We start from the raw sequence: 20,665 nt of genomic DNA, 5'->3' as shown, positions 1-20,665 counted from the left end.
TGGCTGTAATTTGAAAAGAAACAGTTTTTTTAATTGATATACAAATACAAAATAATAGACAAAATATGGTCGTTATGGGTAGGTCATTTGCATTCCATTGTACCTCCTGTAGTTGTTGAACTCATGTTAATTTAAGGTCTTGCGTGGAGTTTGCAAGTTCTCAAAATTATATTTTTCAATCACTCTGAAATGAATTTTTCATAGTTCATATCATAATTCAAGTTGAACACAATCTTACTTTCAATATATACTCATGATAGTATTTTACCTCGACTAACGCCCACGTCTCTAGTGTTTTTTACTCCTTGCTACTTCTTTATGAGCTTCACCTCTGTTACTTAGTACTCCTTGGAACATTCGTTATCGGCTGTCTGCTAGAAAGTCTAGTCGTGAGTGAAATATTGTTTTGATAAGCGTGTGTACATGTCGGCTTAACGCGTGTGAATAAAATGTGCCTAACAGTGGATAATTGCGGCAAATAATGTGAAAAGTGTAAAGAATATTGGAAAGAATAATTAAAAAAGCAAAATGGATACGTATTTGAATCAAGTTCAAGGTTTTCAAGCTTCATTTTTGGCCACATTCCATGGTTTGGGCAATGTAAGTCCTAATTTACATTGTTATTGCATGTGTTATTTATGTAGATAATATCCTTATTAACTTAATTATAAGTATAACAACGGTTTAACGCGTTTAATTGTTGATGTTATATAAATTTTAAATGTTTCAATTAAATCTTAAACGCGTTTGTGAAATGACAAGTTACATGCCTAGCTAGAAACGTTTCCCCAAATTTAATTATGTGTATTAAACATAACTAGTAGTACTTGTGACTGACTGAGCATATATATGTTACAATTACGTCACAAAATCCAAAATTGGGCGTGGTTTCTTAGGGTATGGTCAACTACGCAGCTTCGACCAATGAAGCTGTCGTTACTTCTGAAACTATTGATAATAACAAAAATGATGCTACATGCATCAACCAAACAATGGAAAACACTGTGATTAATCGCAATATAGAAACAGATCAAATTAATGGCATGAATGAACATGAAAATAATGTTACACATCAGGAAGAGGTTCAACCTGAGATTGACAAACCAATACCCAAGCCAAAGAGGAGGGAAATATTTCCCTCCTCTTTGCCCAAGCCATCTCTGCCTAAAGGAGAATATCGTTCAAAGGTCTGCCTAAATGGTTATCATTAAAAGAAAGGTTGACTTGGTTGACGCGGCTATGTTTGCAAACCTCCCCTACTGAACGGCACTCAGGCTTTCCCTCTTCTTAGCCAATCAGGCGAATTCCCTTTCAAACCTTCCCCTTGGAGGAAAGAGATGAAATGGAGTAGACATCTCAAAAACCTATAACGTAGCCTCTGTACCCTACCCATCTACTGAACGCCAACAAAGTCCTTCTAGCATCCTCAGTTTTGAATACGTTTTGGTAGGGGTCGTACAGTACGTGGTACTAATTAAAACGTCGACAATGCCCCCTGTATCTTAAAAATAGAAGCTAATACGTAAGATCTAGCTTAGTATTTTCAAATAGCGCTAGGCGGCAGCGCTTAACAACCCCTACCACTAAAGGGGGAGGGGCGTACGCGAGGTACTCTGGCTCGGAGACTCATTGCCGTACAGAAAAAACATACCTCTCCATCTCACCTCTCTCCTCCTAGACAAAAGGGTACAATTTTCAACGCACCTGGATTACGGGACCACCTATGACTTTTTTTATGGGAGGAGGGACAAATTTGGTAGAAGGTTGGGTTGTTTTGACAGTTTCTTGGAAAAGCTCCTTTGGGATAGGTAAAGTTTATATTGTAGTTAGAAGTGCAATAAATTAACTGTCAGTTTGAAGTACAGGGTGTTACAAAAAGGGTAATTATAGGACCGAAATACAGTGAGTTCTATCAAATGTTCTGTGGCATATTTGCTCCAGAAGGGACACACTAAACAAGTTATTTTTGGTGTGATATTCTTAAATTAAGTTAACGCAAATCATAGCTGCCCAATCAGATAGTCGTTGGTAAAATGAACTCTCGTACCTTCGACTATCCCTTTCTTTAATCATTTAATTACCCTCCCCCCACCAACTCTTAATTAATATATAATTAAATTAAATTTTTAAAGTACTATGAATGCAAATTTATAAAAGCAAAAAACCCTGGTGCTCGGAATTACCATAACGTTGGCGGAAAATGGATTTGCAATATTTGCGATAAAGAATTTAATACGCAGTCAGCAGTTAGCAATCATCAAAGATATCACGATGACCCAAAATTCAGTTGCCAATATTGCAAAAAAATGTTTCATAGAAAAGGTGACATGAAAATGCACGAAAAAAGGCATAAAGGTGCAATGAATCTTCATGAGGGACCGTTTTATTGCAATCTGTGCAATAGAGAATTTAAACAGAGAACGCACCTATCACGACACGAGAAACTCTGCGGTAAAACCAAATATCCCCCAAGAATCAGAAATCCCAATCCGATACCGAGACAAGAAACGATAAAGAACAAGGCAAAACCCGTTGCGAATAATTCGGAAAATAAATGTAATTTTTTTGCTAGCCGATCATAAATTAATAATAGGCCCCAATAAGTTAAACCGCTGACGCCTTTTCGGTAAAGGCTAGGTTCGGTTTCAAACGTAACTCCTTATGCCATGATATTATAAAATTTGTAAGTTAGTTTGGTCGCGAGGTTAGCCATTTGGTTAGGTTTAGTCAGAAATTTGCGCTAAATATTTTGATGAGAAAAATTTTGGTATTTGAGCACGATTAAATAGTTTTCATTAACTTATTGGGAGCTATTATTTGCTTATGATTAAAGGAAATATATTAAATAATCGCGAAACATGTTGCAGTTTCAAAACATTTATGCGAAATTTGCGGCAAGGGTTTCGCCAATAAAAATTCGTTGACAAGACACTATTTAACGTATCACGACGTTAATACCTGCTCAATATGTTCGGCTGAATTTAATTCTGCCTTTCAATACTTGCGACACTTCAATTCGGAACATCCCCAGGAAATGGTGCCAACCACTTTAGTGGAGAAAGCCGCGAGATTAAATTTGTATCCAACAGACCGGCAATATCTTTGCGAATTTTGCAGCCAAACCTTCACCGAAGGTTACAAGTTTAACAAACACGTCCTTGATCATTGCGAAAAAGAATTGGAGTCGCAATGTCCCATTTGTCGAACACAATTCGCCGCAAAAGACGAAGTTGACGCCCATATTGCCCAAGTTCACAAAGACGTTGATTTGAGCACAATTACTCCGCTGAGTTTACCAAAATGTGAAATTTGCAAAAGGAGATTTAGAAATGAAGAAGCTCTAAAGAAACATCATGAAAGGTTTGTTGTTTGTTTAAAGGTTAAGTTCAGGTAACATAACTGAATAAACCTTAAAAGAAAGGCTACCTTTAAAAGGAATTGAATAATAAAAGAAAAATAAACTATCTCCTATTACGACATGATAATTAGCATTTAATTTTCTTAAAAATAATCCAAGGACTATTGTGACGCCATCCGCCATTGCTTTAGCGCAGGCGTCTAGTTCCTAGAAGCTTGACTTTACGGCTTTACCTCTCTCAGCCTGTGAGAGAATTCAACCAATCCCTTAGCGGTAAGAGGTTCGACTTAGCAGACGCCTGCACTAGACCATACTTTTTATATTTACAAAAAGTTAAATCAGTTACGTTATCTCATTCTTTCCTTTAACACTGGTGGTCTCCTGAAATGTTCACGAGATTTCTTTTGTGCCATCAGCTTCCACTCTGAAAAGAAATCAACTTGTCCATACTGTAGTAAAGTTATGAACAAAAAAAGGATAAAAGATCACCTTCTAAGTCATACTAAAGAGAAACGGTTTGAATGCCCTCACTGCGATCGCAAATTTACTTACAAAACCACTTTAGATGCGCATTTAAAATCGGTAAACAAGAAAAACCCGTTGTATTGTCGAACGTGCGATCTGTTATACGTTACCAAAGAAAAATACGACGAACACGTTAAAACCAAACACGCTCCCGAAAAAAGTCGATATTATTGTACCATTTGCAATTGGGGGACCAATGAAAAGGACGAATTTAAACGTCACAAACGATTGCAACATAAAAGCGAAGTTCAGGATAAGTTTAAAGAATTCCAATGCGAGTTTTGTCAACTACGCTTTGAAAAATGGCGTTATTGCAAAAAGCATTATAAAGTTTGTAAGCGAAATGTACATAAAGTTCGACCAAAGCTTAGTCAGAATTTGACGAAACGGGTTCCTGATAATGTAACAGGTTGGTCTTCCACGTCGTTGTTCCAATGAGAATGTAGAAGAGGGGAGAATACTCGGAGTCAGACAAAATGCACGTAGTCCCCAAAACGGTACTGTGCTGGTACCCGGTTACTATGGTTACTGCAACCCCCCCTCACGGCAAGAGAGCGCATGCGTTCAAGCCTCCTTGCTCTATATTATACCTCGTTTCCAGCAACGATCACGTGACGCGAGCCTATCCCAACGGCGTGCGCGTCGAAGTTGCGCGCCAGTGTATGCGGGATCTGCGTCTATTTCTTTTACCTCCCTCTTTTGTACATCCTCCTTGGTTCTTCGTGCCCTTCTTTACTTGGTTCATTTGTTTACGATATTTTTTAAAGAACTTCCGGTCAAAACCGAGTTTATTTGTATGAAATGTAACACGGTATTCGCTGATAAAACCGAATGCTCGAATCATATTAAGTCTAACCACAAAGGCGTAAAAAAATTGGATATAAATACAATTTTTGCCATAACCCCTCTGGATGCGAACACAAAATACAACGAAATTGACCCTTACGTTTGGCGCGAGTTAAATAAACCCAATTCTACTTTTGTTGCCAAACCGTTTCTCTGCAAAATTTGCCACGTTAGTTACTCGCAAGTGACGTTTTTTGAGAAACACATCAGCTGGTTTCATCCTAAATTCGAGTTGAAGGAAAATTCAGATGACTTAATTCAAATTGCGAGTAGAAACAGTTCTAGTTCTGATTCAGATTCAAATGAAGAATTGCGATTGAATCCAAATCAGGAATTGAATTCGGATAATGATTCAATTATATCTGTATTGTCCGATGTGTGTTTGGATGATTTGAATACCTCCGATGAAGAAGGTGACAACCAAATTCAGTCGAAATCTGATCACAATGAAGATCAGTGTACCATGCCTGAACCCGATCAAGGTGCGCTGGCTCAGTCTAAATCTGATCACAACGATGATCAAAAGAAGCAACCTCAATCTGATGAAACTAACGGACCAATTCCAAACTTTTTAATTTGTAAAATTTGCTTGTTGTTATTTGAAAGCGAAATGAAACTCCAGAAACATTTTAAGAAACGACATCCAAATTTATCAATATTGGATAACGAGGAACAACAACAAGGTAGACTCGGAGATGACCCATTAGAAATGGTTGTTGAGGAACAAGCACATTCCGAAGTTCAGAACCTTCCGTCAAATGAACAACATACTTCTGAAGTTGAAAACCTTTCGTCAAATGAACAACATACTTCTGAAGTTGAAAAGCTTTCATCAAAAGACCAACATACTTCCGAAGTTCGCAATCTTCGGTCAAAAAGACAATGTACTTCTGAAGTTCAAAAACTTTCTTCAAAAGGACAACATACTTCCAAAGTTCAAAAGCTTTCGTCAAAAGAAAAGCCTGCATGGAAACCAGATCAATTTGCGCTCTGTAAATTTTGCCTGAAGTTGTACACATCCGAAGCGAAATTGAAAATTCATTTCAAGCAAATGCATCCTAAGCAGAAATACGAACTCATCCTTACGCCGTCTGCGGATGATACGATCCCATCGGTGAACCTTGTGTCTGTGCCATCCGTTAACCACGAGTCCACGCCATCCGTGAACCACGAGTCCACTCCATCCGAGAGTATGTTTATTTGCAAAAGATGCGAGGCTCCTTACAGAACCAGACACGGTGTCTTGTTGCATATCGAAAAAGTTCATCCTGAAATTAAACTTCCTCCATGGAAATACGAGAATTTTACAAACAGGTTGCTAGAATACGTTGACGTTACTACTTATAACCAACTGCCTGAATTGCTCAAACAGAGACTTAAAGGTAGTTGCGAATATCATTAGTCCAAAAGATATGTTCCATAAGTTTGTCACTGGTTACAAACTGGAGCTTGTCACGAAGTGATTGAAGTAGGTCATAGATTCAGGGTAAGGCGACATACGCCTGGTGAGGCGATGCTGTCAAATTCGGGCTTAGTAAGTTCAGGCTAAATAGGACCTAGATGGAACTTGGTCCTGCAAAATTAACCACCACCGAGTGTAGTTAGGACTTCAATTGACTCGCTTCCGTCGTTCTCCCTCGAACTAGCTAGCTCGAGCTGTAAGACCATCTCTAGCATTACGAACTTATGGAACATACCACTTATAAACTTACGCATTATGTAGGCGGTGAACGTAATCTCCACTAATAATTGAAATTATTAGGTTAAAGTAAGTTTAATCTTAATTTAATTACGTGTTTAATACTCAGAAAATCAACACAATGTGAATAAGAAAACAAATACCGTGAATGACAAAAGGTCTGTTACCGAAAAACGTACTCAAAATGGTTCAGAACCAGAGATATCGAGTGAAAACGACTCGGAACCAGATATATCAGTAAGTGAAACAGATTGGGAACCAGATATATCAGTAAGTGAAACAGATTGGGAACCAGATATATCAGTAAGTGAAACCGAATGGGAACCAGAGATATCAGTAAGTGAAACAGATTGGGAACCAGAGATAACGAGTGAAAACGAATGTAAACAGGTGAAATCACCAAAAAAGCAAACAAAACGCGTGAAATCAAATGAAAACCAAATTGAACCAGCTAAATCAAATGAAAACCAAATTGAACCAGCTAAATCAAATGAAAACGAAACTGAACCAGCTAAATCAAATGAAAGCCAAACTGAACCGAACGAATTTTCGAAGAACGACAGGCCAAAAGAGATGAAAGTCTTTTGTCGCGCCTGTTTCGTTGGATTTGGTTATCACACGGCCTTCTACAATCACGTGTCTCGACACCATCCCGATTATTTCGACGCGTTTCCCGAAGATCGACTCATTCAATATAACAAATTGGTCCAAGGTGTCTTCAACACCAATGAAAGAAGTGACGCCTTCAATTCATTAATGGCAAGATTTTATAAAGGTCCAGGGGCGAAAAGGGTCATCGCGAATATTCCCCCAGTGACCAATAACGATAAGGATTCTGAAAAACCAGAGAAACGGACAATTATTTCAGATGCCGAAATGGTAGACGATCCCGAAGTCATTAAAAGTCCTAAAACTAGGTAAGTATCAATAGTTTTGGGTTGCCATAGGTCAGGGTTTCGGGTTTATCAAAATATCTCTAATCACTTTGTGTAGAAAACTGTCTACAAGTACTTCGTCCGAAAGCGGGGACGTTGGTGACCAAAACTGGTGCTCTGATACAAATACAAATTCTAACCATAGCGAAAACGTTAGGGATTTAAGCACTAAACCCGTAACTGTTCCAACAATAACCACCGAAAGTCAAAACGCGTCCCAAACGCGGATGAATACCAATTATGACGTACCTAATTCTCCTGACGATACTCCTTCAGTGACCCAACCAGATGTTGGCAGCCAATTACCGCAGTACCCTATTCAACCTTGCTCTAGTACGGAAAGCAGTGTCCTTGTGCAAAAACCAGGTCCAAGTACTGGCGTAACGGAAAGCAGTGTCCTTGTACAAAAACCAGGTCCAAGTACTTGCGCCAGTACGGAAACCAACGTCCCAGTACATATACTAGGTCCAAGTACCAGTGTTCAAGGGTACCAAACGCAGCAAGTGTATCAGAATAATACCACTCATAGGACGTCACTGTTCGACCAATACCAACAAGGAATTAATCCGAATCCAGTTTTGTTTCCAACGCCGTGTTTTGGAATTGGTGACCATCAACAAAGAGAGTTCTCAACTTTCCCCGATTGGGATAATATTTTCGCGTCACCTGTTAAGAGTAAAGCGGTAATTCCTACACTTCCGGCATCAGACTTATTTCCCAATCTTCCGCCACATCCTTTGGTCCCAGTTTATCACCAATTGGATGATGGTCATCAAAATGTCCTCCCTATGTGGTCGCAAACCAATATTGGACTGCCATTTCAAAATCAAGAGCTTGTTAGTAACGTCCAGGGTCCTTACGCGTCAAACGTACTACCATCTACGTCACAGCAGTTCCCATCCATTTTACCATCAGCCAGTATGGCCAATTACCAAGGTCCTTCTACATCGAATGTAATTACGGAGATTGTACCACCGGTACTCTCCGAAGAACAGGAACCTGGTTTGTTTAGCGATACCGATGAAGAGACAGTCGCAGTTCCGGATACTGGATTTGATAATGATTACGATTCGGAGAGTTCCGTTGATGAACCAAAGTCAAAGGACACGGACAAAGAAGACATTGGCGAAAAGACAAAAGACGTACAGGAAGATATTGGCGAAAAGGTGCAGGAAGACATTGGTGAATTTCAGAGTAGTTTCTTGAAGTTTTTCAGTAAGAAACGCAAAATGAGTGTTGATAAGGCTCCCGTGAAGACAGCTCAAGGTAATTATATCTTAGGTCTTATTTGGTATTGGCATATAAGTTTAGAAGATATGTTCCAACCATAAGTTTGTCGTTGGTTACAAACTGGAGCTTGTCGTGAAGTGATTGAAGTAGGTCCAGTTTGTAACAATTTAATGCCAAATCAGGCATTAGGTCATCGTGTCTCCGTGTTTACGTCATTTTAAAATGTTGTACTTAGCGAAAAACCAAGAAGTTAGTGACGAAGTAGTTGATGACCCGACACTTTCAGCGTCAGTTTCCGATAATGAAACTGACGATGAAGACAAGGCAATTAAGGATGTGATAGAGGCCGAGAAGGCAAAATCATTCTTTTGCGATTTGTGTCCGATGTATTATGGAAGGGTCCATTTCTTAATTTCGCATTACGAACGCGATCATCCAAACGCTAATATTAAGGATATCAAAAAGAAATATAACTTGATCAAAAAATATGTTTGCAATATTTGCGGTAAAAAGTGGCCGAATAATAACAGTTTGAAAGTACACACGGATACCGTTCATTCGGGTGCGAGTTTTAGGTGTTTTTATTGCGACAAGGCATTGACTACAAAGGTAAGTCATCCTTTTCCTTTAACATTTTTTCATGATTAACCAATCTTATCACCCTTTCCCAGACCCTTTTACAAAATCACTTGAATTACCATCGCCGTAAGCGTTCGTTCAAATGCAAAATATGTTTCGAAGTGCACCCTACCCAAGAAACATTTGATAACCATCGTCCCACCCACTCAGAAAAATACCCCTTCGAATGTCCCACTTGCGAACGGGCCTTTGCCTCCGAAACCCTGCGCGAGCGGCATCTCAAAACCGATTGCAGAAAATTGATTCATTGTCCGCATTGCGAATTAACCTTCGAATCACGCGATTGGTTTAAAACCCATTTAAATAAACACTCGCAATTAGAGTGCCACAAATGCCATCGAGTTTTTGCGACAAAAGCCAATATTGTTAAGCATATTAAAATGAAAAGGTGCGAACAACAGAAATCAAAAGGTCAAAGTTTAGATAATTCCGATGGTGGGTCAAATTCCGATGGAGACAAAGATGTCCGCCGCGAGGAATTGCCCAAAAATAATACTAAGAAAAAACGTAACAAGGGTAAACGACGTTCGATTACGAGTGATTCGAAGTCAAATGAAGGGAGTGAAATTGATCTTAGTGAAGATGAAATATCTTCAAAGAAGTCTTCCAAAAAGAAAGGAAATAATCGTAGAAAAAATTCTAGACCATCGCGATCTTGTAAACCTAAAAGTTTTAAAGAAGTTGAGAATAATACCGATGATGATTAAGTACGATTTAATTTTTTTATCATTTTTATACTTTTACAGTCAATTTTGATATTAGCACTTTGTATATAAGTTTCTCTGCGAAATAATAATAAGTGAAGTTTGAAGAATAATTGAAATTGCTTTTTATTCATTTTTTTACGCACTAATTTTGTTGGTATTTTAAGCGAAATTTCCAATTAATTGTAACTTCATGCTAAATTTTAAAAATGTTTGTAATGTTCGATCTTTTAAACGAACCAATGAAAACCGAGAATCATTGCTTGATTTAGCCGCCGCCAGCGTGGGAAATAAGGCGGTGGCACAGGGCAAATGACCAGTTTAAAAATTGCCAGGACCAGTTTAAAAATTAAATCGGAGGGGGGTCAATGGTCCACAGGACCACTAAGAAAATTCAAGGGTTTCCAGAGTCCAGACATTAGCTAACATATTGTAATTACCCACTTCTTTAATTTAGCAGACGACGCGCCCTGGTCAGTGGTAATGGACCAGTTTATTTATTCCAGGCCAGAGGGGTCGCTGGCCCAATGTCCAGTTTAAAAAAAATCCTTATTTCCCACCCTGGCCGCCGCTTGTTTGTCAAACTGTCGTCTGCTCTAAATTCTTAAGACGTGAAAGAGGTCACGTATAATTCAAGTTGAACACACTCTTACTTTCAATATATGCTCATGATAGTATTTTACCTCGACTAACGCCCACGTCTCTAGGGTATTTTACTCCTTGCTACTTGATTTTGAGCTTCACCTCTATTACTTAATACTCCTTGGAACATTCGTTATCGGCTGTCTGCTATGAAGTCTAGTCGTGAGGAAATATTGTTTTGATAAGCGTGTGTACATGTCGGCTTTATACATGTGAATAAAATGTGCCTAACAATGGATAATTACGGTAACTAATGTGAAAGTGTATTGAATATTGGAAAGAATATTTAAAAAAGCAAAATGGATACGTATTTGAATCAAGTTCAAAGTTTTCAAGCTTCATTTTTGGCCACATTCCATGGACTGGGGAATGTAAGTACTAATTTACATTATTATTGCATGTGTTATTAATGTAGATAATATCCTTATTAACTTAATTATAAGTATGACAACGGTTTAACGCGTTTAATTGTTATAAATTTTAAATGTTTCAATTAAATCTTAAACGCGTTTGTGAAATGACAAGTTACATGCCTAGCTAGAAACGTTTCCCCAAATTTAATTATGTGTATTAAACATAACTAGTAGTACTTGTGACTGACTGAGCATATATATGTTACAATTACGTCACAAAATGCAAAATTGGGCGTGGTTTCTTAGGGTATGGTCAACTACGGAGCTTCGACCAATGAAGCTGTCGTTACTTCTGAAACTATTGATAATAACAGAAATGATGCTACATGCATCAACCAGACAATGGAAAACACTGTGATAAATCACAATATAGAAACAGATCAAATTAATGACATGAATGAACATGAAAATAATGTTAGACACCAGGAAGAGGTTCAACCTAAGATTGACAAACCTATACCCAAGCCACCTCTGCCTAAAGGACATTATCGTTCAAAGGTCCGCCTAAATGGTTATCATTCAAAGAAAGGTTGACTTGGTTGACGCGGCTATGTTTGCAAAACCTCCCCTACTAAACGTCACTCAGGCCCTCCTCCTTCTTAGCCAAACCTTCCCCCTGGTGGAAAGAGGTGAAATGGAGTAGAAATCTAAAGAACCTATAATGAAGTCTCTGTACCCATTAATTGACTACGCTTCTGTCATCTGGCGCCCTCCTCGAATTACGCAGCAATCTCTACTCTTAAAGGCCCACAATAGATTCACGAAGGTCACAAAGGGATTTAGCCACCACTCCCCTGCTACGCGTGATGAGCGACTCCGCCTACTTTCCCCGTCTCTTAGACAATGTGTTAATGATTTGGTCTACGTATTCGACATTTATAAAGGCAATGTGCACACTGACATGTCATCACTATTTCTCCCGTCAAATAATCTACGCACCAGAGGACATCCTGCTAAACTGGCGAAACCTGTGGCGAAGTCCTTTCCTAAAGCTAGTCACTTTACCTCAAGGGTCATCAATGATTGGAACTCGATACCTGAGGAGTTGTTATCATTGGTATCTTCTACCACTTTCCGTCACAGTTTAACGGCTTGGATCCTGGACAACACCTGACTTTAATAATTTAATATTTTTCGGTTCATTTGTTGTACCTTAATGCTTTTGGGGGGTTGCACATAAGTCAATTTGGCTTAGCAACCCTATCCCTCCAATAAATAAATAAATAAATACCCATTTACTGAACGGCAGTCCTTCCAGTACCCCTCTGATTTGAATTCATTTTGTTAGGGGTCGTACGTGGTTTGAAAACGTCTTCAACGCCCTCTGTGTCTTAAAAATAGAACCCAATTCGCGCAAGGAGGCAGCGAATAAAGGGTAAGGGCGTGCGCGAAGTACTCTGGGAGGATTTCATTGCCGCGCATGTGACATGGCCCACTAACATAACTACTCCTTCTCACCTCTCTCCTCCTAGAAAAAAAAGGATACGCACCTAGATTACGGGACCACCTATAACCTTTTTGGGAGGGGGGGGGAATGGACATATTTGGTTGAAGATTGTTTTGACAGGTTAAATTACATACTAGGACCAAAGTAGAGTGAGTTTTATTTGAGATTTCGGGTCGTAAATGTTCCGTAACATTTTTTCTCCAGAAGGGACACCCTAAACAAGTTATAAATTGGTCCAGTGATATTCTTAAAAAAAATCAACGCTGAATGGTTAATTGCAAATCATAGCTGCCCAATCAGAGCTCTCGTACCTTTTAATCGTTTAATTACCCCCCCCCCCCAATTAATATATTTATATTTATAATTAAATTAATTTTTTAAAGTACTTTGAATGTAAATCTATAAAAGCGAAAAACCCTGGTGCTCGAAACTACCGTAACGTTGGCGGAAAATGGATTTGCAATATTTGCGATAAAGAATTTAATACGCAAACTACAGTTAGCAATCATCAAAGATATCACGATGACCCCAAATTCAGTTGCCAATATTGCAAAAAAATGTTTCATATAAAAGGTTCCATGAAACTGCACGAAAAAAGGCATAATGGTGAAGAAATGAATCTTCTTGAGGGACCATTTTATTGCTCTCTGTGCAATAGAGTATTTAAGCAGAGAAGGCAACTATCACGACACGAAAAACTCTGCGGTAAAAGCAAACATGCCGCAATAGCGAGAATCAGAAATCCCAATCCGAAACCGAGACAACAAACGATAAAGAACAAGGCAAAACCCGTTGCGAATAATTCGGAATATAAATGTAATGTTTTTGCTAGCCGATCATAAATTAATAATAGGCCCCAATAAGTTAAACTGCTGACGCCTTTTCGGTAAAGGCTAGGTTCGGTTTCGAACGTAACTCCTTATGCCATGATATTATAAAATTCGTAAGTTAGTTAGATCGCGAGGTTAACCATTAGGTTAGGTTTAGTCAGAAATTTGCGCAAAATATTTTGATGAGAAAAATTTGGGTATTTGAGTACGATTAAATAGTTTTCATTAACTTATTGGGAGCTATTATTTGCGTATGATCAAAGGAAAAAGTTCTTTCAAAATGAATTTACAATCGTCATGTTGCAGTTTCAAAACATTTATGCGAAATTTGCGGCAAGGGTTTCACGATCAAACGTTCGTTGGAAAGACACTATTTAACGTGTCACGAAGTTAATACCTGCTCAATATGTTCGGTTCAATTTAATTCTGCCCTTCAATACTTGCGACACTTCAATTCGCAACATCCCCAGGAAATGGTGCCAACCACTTTAATCGAGAAAATCCCAAAAATATTGCGTCGAGAATACGGGCAATATCTTTGCGAATTTTGCAGCCAAACCTTCACCAACAATTGCAGGTTTAACAAACACGTCCTTGATCATTACGAAAAAGAATTGGCGTCGCAATGTCCCATTTGTCGCACGCAATTCGCCACAAAAGACGAAGTCGACGCCCATATCACACAAGTTCACAAAGACGTTGATTTGAGCACAATTACTCCGTTGAGTTTACCAAAATGTCAAATTTGCAATAAGAGATATAGAAATGAACAGGTTCTAAAGAAACATAATGAAAGGTTTGTTGTTTATTTAAAGGTTAAAGTTCAGGTACCATAACTGATTAAACCTTAAAAAGGAATTGAATAATAAAAGAAATATATAAATGATCTCTTATTACAATATGATAATTAGTACAATTAATTAGTCTTAAAAATATTCAAGCTAGACTACTGCCTCGCCATCCGCCATTGCTTTAGCGGCATCCGCTATCCCGAACCTCTACCGTAGGAATAAGGGCTCGTTTTCATAGGCGCGAGTTGCGTGAAAATTTCGAGCGAAAGCGGAAACGTTCGAAAAAAATACATTACCGCGCGTATTCAAGCTCGTGAAGCGTGAGCGTTTTCGAATTTTCTAGCTTCTATGAAAACGAGCCAAGAGGTTCGAGCTAGCAGACGCTGCACTAAACCAATGGCGGATGGCGCGGTAGTCCTTGATTATCTTTAAGACTAATTAAATACTAATTATCATACTGTAATTAGAGATCATTTATTTTTTTAAAATTTAATTCCTTTTATTTTTAGAAAAATCTCGTTTTTTTTAAGGTACAATGTTATGTTATCTGATTCTTTCCCTTTAACACTGGCTTCGTGAAATATTCACGAGAATTCTTTTGTGCCAGCTTCCACTCTGAAAACAAAACATGTCCGTACTGCAGTAAAGTTATGAAAAAAAATACTATGAAAAATCACATTCTAACTCATACTAAAGAAAAACGGTTTCAATGTCCTCACTGCGATCGCAAATTTACTTACAAACCCACTTTATTGGCGCATTTAAAATCGGTAAACAAGAAAAACCCGTTGTATTGTCGAACGTGCAATCTGTTGTACGTTACCAAAGAAAAATACGACGAACACGTTAAAACCAAACACGCTCCCGAAAAAAGTCGATATTATTGTACCATTTGCAATTGGGGGACCAATGAAAAGGAGGAATTTAAACGTCACAAACGATTGCAACATAAAAGCGAAGTTCAGGATGAGTTTAAAGAATTCCAATGCGAGTTTTGTCAAAAGCGCTTTGAGAAATGGAGTTATTGCAAAAAGCATTATAAAGTTTGTAAGCGAAATGTAGATAAAGTTCGACCAAAGCTTAGTCAGAATTTGAGGAAACGGGTTCCTGCCAATATAACAGGTTAGTCCCGCGCGTCTTTGTTCCAAGGAGAACGTAAAAGAGGGAGACTCGGTCTCGGAGTCAGACAAAATGCGCGAACGTAGCCCCCCCCCCCCAGTCCCTCGTTCCTAAAACGGTACGGTGCCCTTCCCCGGTTACTATGGTTACCGCTACCCCATCACGGCAAGAGAGCGTAAGTTCTCGCGCATGCGTTCAAGCCTCCTTGCTCTAGCCTCAATCCAAAAACGATCACGTGAAGCTCGCCTTTACCAACGGCTTGCGTGCCACTGCCTCGTTTCCTTTTACCTCTCTCTTTTGTACATCCTCCTTGGTTCTTCGTGCCCTTCTTTACTTTGTTCATTTGTTTACGATACTTTTTAAAGAACTTCCGGTCAAAACCGAGTTTATTTGTATGAAATGTAACACGGTATTCGCTGATAAAACCGAATGCTCGAATCATATTAAGTCTAACCATAAAGGAGTAAAATATTTGGATATAAATATAATTGTCGCCATAACCCCTCTGGATGCGGACACAAAATACAACGAAATTGACCCTTACGTTTCGCGCGAGTTAAATAAACCCAATTCTGCTTTTTTTGCCAAACCGTTTCTCTGCAAAATTTGTCACGTTAGTTACTCGCAAGTGACGTTTTTTGAGAAACACATCAGTTGGTTTCATCCGAAATTCGAGTGGAAGGAAAATTCAAATGACTTAATTCAAATTGCGAGTAGAAACAGTTCTAGTTCTGATTCAGATTCGGATGAAGAATTGCGATTGAATTTAAATCAGGAATTGAATTCGGATAATGATTCAATTATATCTGTATTGTCCAATGTGTGTTTGGATGATTTGAATACCTCCGATGAAGAAGGTGACAACGAAATTCAGTCTAAATCTGATCACAACGACGATCAAAAGAAGCAAACTCAATCTGATGAAACTAACGGACCAATTCCCAACTTTTTAATTTGTAAAATTTGCTTGTTGTTATTTGAAAGCGAAATGAAACTCCAGAAACATTTTAATAAACGACATCCAAATTTATCAATATTGGATAACGAAGAACAACAACAAGGTAGACTTGAAGATGACCCATTAGAAATGGAAAAATTGAGCGTTAAAGGTAAGCTCGAATTTTATTTTATTTTTTCTCAACATACATACCTAATATAATAAAGTTAATTTGGTTATTAAATAATGTAATACATAAAGATTATCAGCCGCAAAACACGAATATCTTTATTTGCAAAAGATGCGCGGTTCCTTACAGCACCAGACACGGTGTCTTGTTGCATATCGAAAAAGTTCATCCTGAAATTAAACTTCCTCCATGGAAATACGAGAATTTTACAAACAGGTTGCTAGAATACGTTGACGTTACTACTTATAACCAACTGCCTGAATTGCTCAAACAGAGACTTAAAGGTAGTTGCGAATATCATTAGTCCATAAGATATGTTCCATAAGTTTGTAAATTCTGGTTACAAACTGGAGCTTGTCACGAAGTGATTGAAGTAGGTCATAGATTCAGGGTAAAGCGACATACGCCTGGTGAGGCGCTGCTGTCAAATTCGGGCTTAGTAAGTTCAGGCTAAATAGGACCTAGATGGAACTTGGTCCCGCAAAATTAATTAACCACCGGGTGCAGTTAGGACTTCAATTGACTCGCTTCCGTCGTTCTCCCTCGAACTAGCAAGCTCGAGCTGTAAGACCATCTCTAGCTTTAAGACCATTTCTAGCATTACGAACTTATGGAACATACCACTTATAAACTTACGCATTATGTAGGCGGTGAACGTAATCTCCACTAATAATTGAAATTATTAGGTTAAAATTAAAATTAATCTTAATTTAATAACGTGTTTAATCTCAGAAAATCAACACAATGTCAATAAGAAAACAAATACCGCGAATGACAAAACATCTGTTACCAAAAAACCTACTCCAAATAGTTCAGAACCAGAGATATCGAGTGAAAACGATTCGGAACCAGATATATCAGTAAGTGAAACAGATTGGGAACCAGATATATCAGTAAGTGAAACAGATTGGGAACCAGATATATCAGTAAGTGAAACAGATTGGGAACCAGATATATCAGTAAGTGAAACAGATTGGGAACCAGAGATATCAGTAAGTGAAACAGATTGGGAACCAGAGATATCGAATGAAAACGAATGTAAACAGGTGAAATCACCAAAAAAGCAAACAAAACGCGTGAAATCAAATGAAAGCCAAATTGAACCAGCTAAATCAAATGAAAGCCAAATTGAACCGAACAAATTTTCGAAGAACGAAAGGCCAAAAGAGATGAAAGTCTTTTGTCGCGCCTGTTTCGTTGGATTTGATTATCACACGTCCTTCTACAATCACGTGTCTCGACACCATCCCGATTATTTCGACGCGTTTCCCGAAGATCGACTCATTCAATATAACAAATTGGTCGAAGGTGTCTTCAACACGAATGAAAGAAGTGACGCCTTCAATTCATTAATGGGAAGATTTAATAAAGGTCCAGGGGCGAAAAGGGTCAACGCGAATATTCCCCCAGTGACCAATAACGATAAGGATTCTGAAAAACCAGAGAAACGGACAATTATTTCAGATGCCGAAATGGTAGATGATCCCGAAGTCATTAAAAGTCCTAAAAACCGGTAAGTATCAATAGTTTTGGGTTGCCACGCGTCAGGGTCTTGGGTTTATCAAAATATCTTTAATCACTTTGTGTAGAAAACTGTCTACAAGTACTTCGTCCGAAAGCGTGGACGTTGGTGACCAAAACTGGTGCTCTGATACAAATACAAATTCTAACCATAGCGAAAACGTTAGGGATTTAAGCACCAAACCCGTAACTGTTCCAACAATAACCACCAGAAGTCAAAACGCGTCCCAAACGCGGATTAATACCAATTATGACGTGCCTAATTCTCCTGACGATACTCCTTCAGTAACCCAACCAGATATTGGCAACCAATTACCGCAGTACCCTATTCAACCTTGCTCTAGTACGGAAAGCAGTGCCCTTGTGCAAAAACCAGGTCCAAGTACTTGCGTAACGGAAAGCAGTGTCCTTGTGCAAAAACCAGGTCCAAGTACTTGCGTAACGGAAAGCAGTGTCCTTGTGCAAAAACCAGGTCCAAGTACTTGCGTAACGGAAAGCAGTGTCCTTGTGCAAAAACCAGGTCCAAGTACCAGTATTCAAGGGTACCAAATGCAGCAAGTATATCAGAATAATACCACTCATAGGACGTCACTGTTCGACCAATACCAACAAGGAGTTAATCCGAATCCAATTTTGTTTCCAACGCCGTGTTTTGGAATTGGTGACCATCAACAAAAAGAGTTCTCAACTTTCCCCGATTGGGATAATATTTTCGCGTCACCTGTTAAGAGTAAAGCGGTAATGCCTCCACTTCCGGCATCAGACTTATTTCCCAATCTTCCGCCACATCCTTTGGTCCCAGTTTATCATCAATTGGATGATTGTCATCAAAATGTCCTCCCTATGTGGTCGCAAACCAATATTGGACTCCCATTTCAAAATCAAGAGCTTGTCCAGGGTTCTTACCCGTCAAACGTACTACCATCTACGTCACAGCAGTTCCCATCCATTTTACCGTCAGCCAGTATGGCCAATTACCAAGGTCCTTCTACATCGAATGTAATTACGGAGATGGTACCACCGGTACTTGCCGAAGAACAGGAACCTGCTTTGTTTAGCGATACCGATGAAGAGACAGTCGCAGTTCCGGATACTGGATTTGATACTGATTACGATTCGGAGAGTTCCGTTGATGAACCAAAGACAAAGGACACGGACAAAGAAGACATTGGCATAAAGACAAAAGACGTACAGGAAGATATTGGCGAAAAGGTGCGGGAAGACATTGGTGAATATCAGAGTAGTTTCTTGAAGTTTTTCAGAAAGAAACGCAAAATACGTGTTGATAAGGCTCCCGTGAAGACAGCTCAAGGTAATTATATCTTAGGTCTTATTTGGTATTTAGAAGATATGTTCCAACCATAAGTTTGTCGTTGGTTACAAACTGGAGCTTGTCATGAAGTGATTGAAGTAGATCCAGTTTGTAACAATTTAATGGCAAATTTGGCAATAGGTCATCGTGTCTCCGTGTTTATGTCATTTTAAAATGTTGTACTTAGCGAAAAACCAAGAAGTTAGTGACGAAGTGGTTAATGACCCGACACTTTCAGCGTTAGTTTCGGATAATGAAACTGACGATGAAGACAATGAGAGACAAAAGGCTATTAAGGAAGTGATAGAGGCCGAGAAGGCAAATTCATTCTTTTGCGATTTGTGTCCGATGTATTATGGAAAGGTCCATTTCTTAATATCGCATTACAAACGCGATCATCCTGACGCAAATATTAAGGATGTGAAAAAGAAACATAACGCGACCGAAAAACATATTTGCAATTTTTGCGATAAAGAGTGGCGGAATAAGACCAGTTTGAAAGTACACACCGCGACCGTTCATTCTGGTGCGAAATTTAGGTGTTTTTATTGCGACGAGGAATTGACTACAAGGGTAAGTCACCCTTTTTTAAAGGAAAAGTGCAGGTAACATGTTAGCTGACTAGCTGACCTTTTCCTTTAACATTTTTTCATGCTTAACCAATCTTATCACCCTTTCCCAGACCCTTTTACAAAATCACTTGAATTACCATCGTCGAAAGCGTTCGTTCAAATGCAAAATATGTTTCGAAGTGCACCCTACCCAAGAAACATTTGATAACCATCGTCCCACTCACGCTGAAAAATACCCCTTCGAATGTCCCACTTGCGAACGGGCCTTTGCCTCCGAAACCCTACGCGAGCGGCATCTCAAAACCGATTGCAGAAAATTGATTCATTGCCCGCATTGCGAATTAACCTTCGAATCACGCGATTGGTTTAAACCCCATTTAAATAAACACTCCGCATTAGAGTGTCACAAATGTCATCGAGTTTTTGCGACAAAAGCCAATATTCTTAAGCATACTAAAATGAAAAGTTGCGAACAACAGAAATCAAAAGGTCAAACTTTAGATAATTCCGATGATGGGTCAAATTCCGATGGAGACAAAGATGTCCGCGAGGAATTGCCCAAAAATAATACTAAGAAAAAACGTAATAAGGGTAAACGACGTTCGATTAAGAGTGATTCGGAGTCAAATGAAGGGAGTGAAATTGATCTTAGTGAAGATGACATATCTTCAAAGAAGTCTTTCAAAAAGAAAGGAAATAATCCTAGAACAAATTCTAGACCATCGCGATCTTGTAAACCTAAAAGTTTTAAAGAAGTTGAGAATAATACCGATGATGATTAAGTACGATTTAATTGTTAATCGCTTTGTATATAGGCCTAGCACTTTTGTTTATTTTAATCGTTTTGTATACTTTTACAGTCAATTTTGATATTAGCGCTTTGTTTATTTGTTTCCTTGCGAAATAATAAGTGAACTTTGAAAAATAATTGAAATTACTTTTTATTTTTATTTTT

At 38.6% G+C, this 20,665-nt stretch overlaps 1 protein-coding gene across 8 annotated transcripts; it reads left to right on the top strand.

The window, feature by feature from the left end:
- The first annotated feature begins 192 nt into the window (after nt 1–192).
- Nucleotides 193–20,638, top strand: LOC149618194 (uncharacterized). Of its 8 annotated transcripts, none has more exons than XM_089855335.1 (12): nt 358–600; nt 11,238–11,489; nt 12,822–13,254; nt 13,575–14,064; nt 14,667–15,181; nt 15,544–16,287; nt 16,377–16,589; nt 17,038–17,297; nt 17,352–17,818; nt 17,895–19,138; nt 19,326–19,711; nt 19,821–20,638. In XM_089855335.1, the coding sequence occupies exons 1-12, from the start codon at nt 529–531 to the stop codon at nt 20,490–20,492; spliced, it is 5,748 nt and encodes a 1,915-aa protein (XP_089711461.1). In that variant the 5' UTR covers nt 358–528; the 3' UTR covers nt 20,493–20,638. The 8 variants fall into 8 exon arrangements, with proteins under 8 accessions (XP_089711455.1, XP_089711456.1, XP_089711454.1 ...); XM_089855334.1 differs by having other exon boundaries at nt 17,038–17,818; nt 19,821–20,492; nt 20,571–20,638; XM_089855333.1 differs by having other exon boundaries at nt 17,038–17,818; nt 19,821–20,522; nt 20,562–20,638.
- Nucleotides 20,639–20,665: the final 27 nt, after the last annotated feature.

This window comes from Phalangium opilio, unplaced genomic scaffold (genome assembly GCF_054372755.1).
Source record: "Phalangium opilio isolate 3A_F unplaced genomic scaffold, DU_Popi_V2 ptg000209l_1, whole genome shotgun sequence".
Classification (NCBI taxonomy): domain Eukaryota; kingdom Metazoa; phylum Arthropoda; class Arachnida; order Opiliones; family Phalangiidae; genus Phalangium; species Phalangium opilio.
The sequence above is the reverse complement of the archived record's forward strand: the minus strand, read 5'-3'. Positions and strand labels throughout refer to the sequence as shown.

Coding starts and splice junctions, on each gene's coding strand:
- LOC149618194 (XM_089855328.1), top strand. CDS start 529: ATGGATACGTATTTGAATCAAGTTCAAGGTTTTCAAGCTTCATTTTTG. Junction 1,188..2,132: donor AAGGAGAATATCGTTCAAAG/GTCTGCCTAAAT, acceptor AAATTTTTAAAG/TACTATGAATGCAAATTTAT. Junction 9,203..9,264: donor ACAAGGCATTGACTACAAAG/GTAAGTCATCCT, acceptor ACCCTTTCCCAG/ACCCTTTTACAAAATCACTT.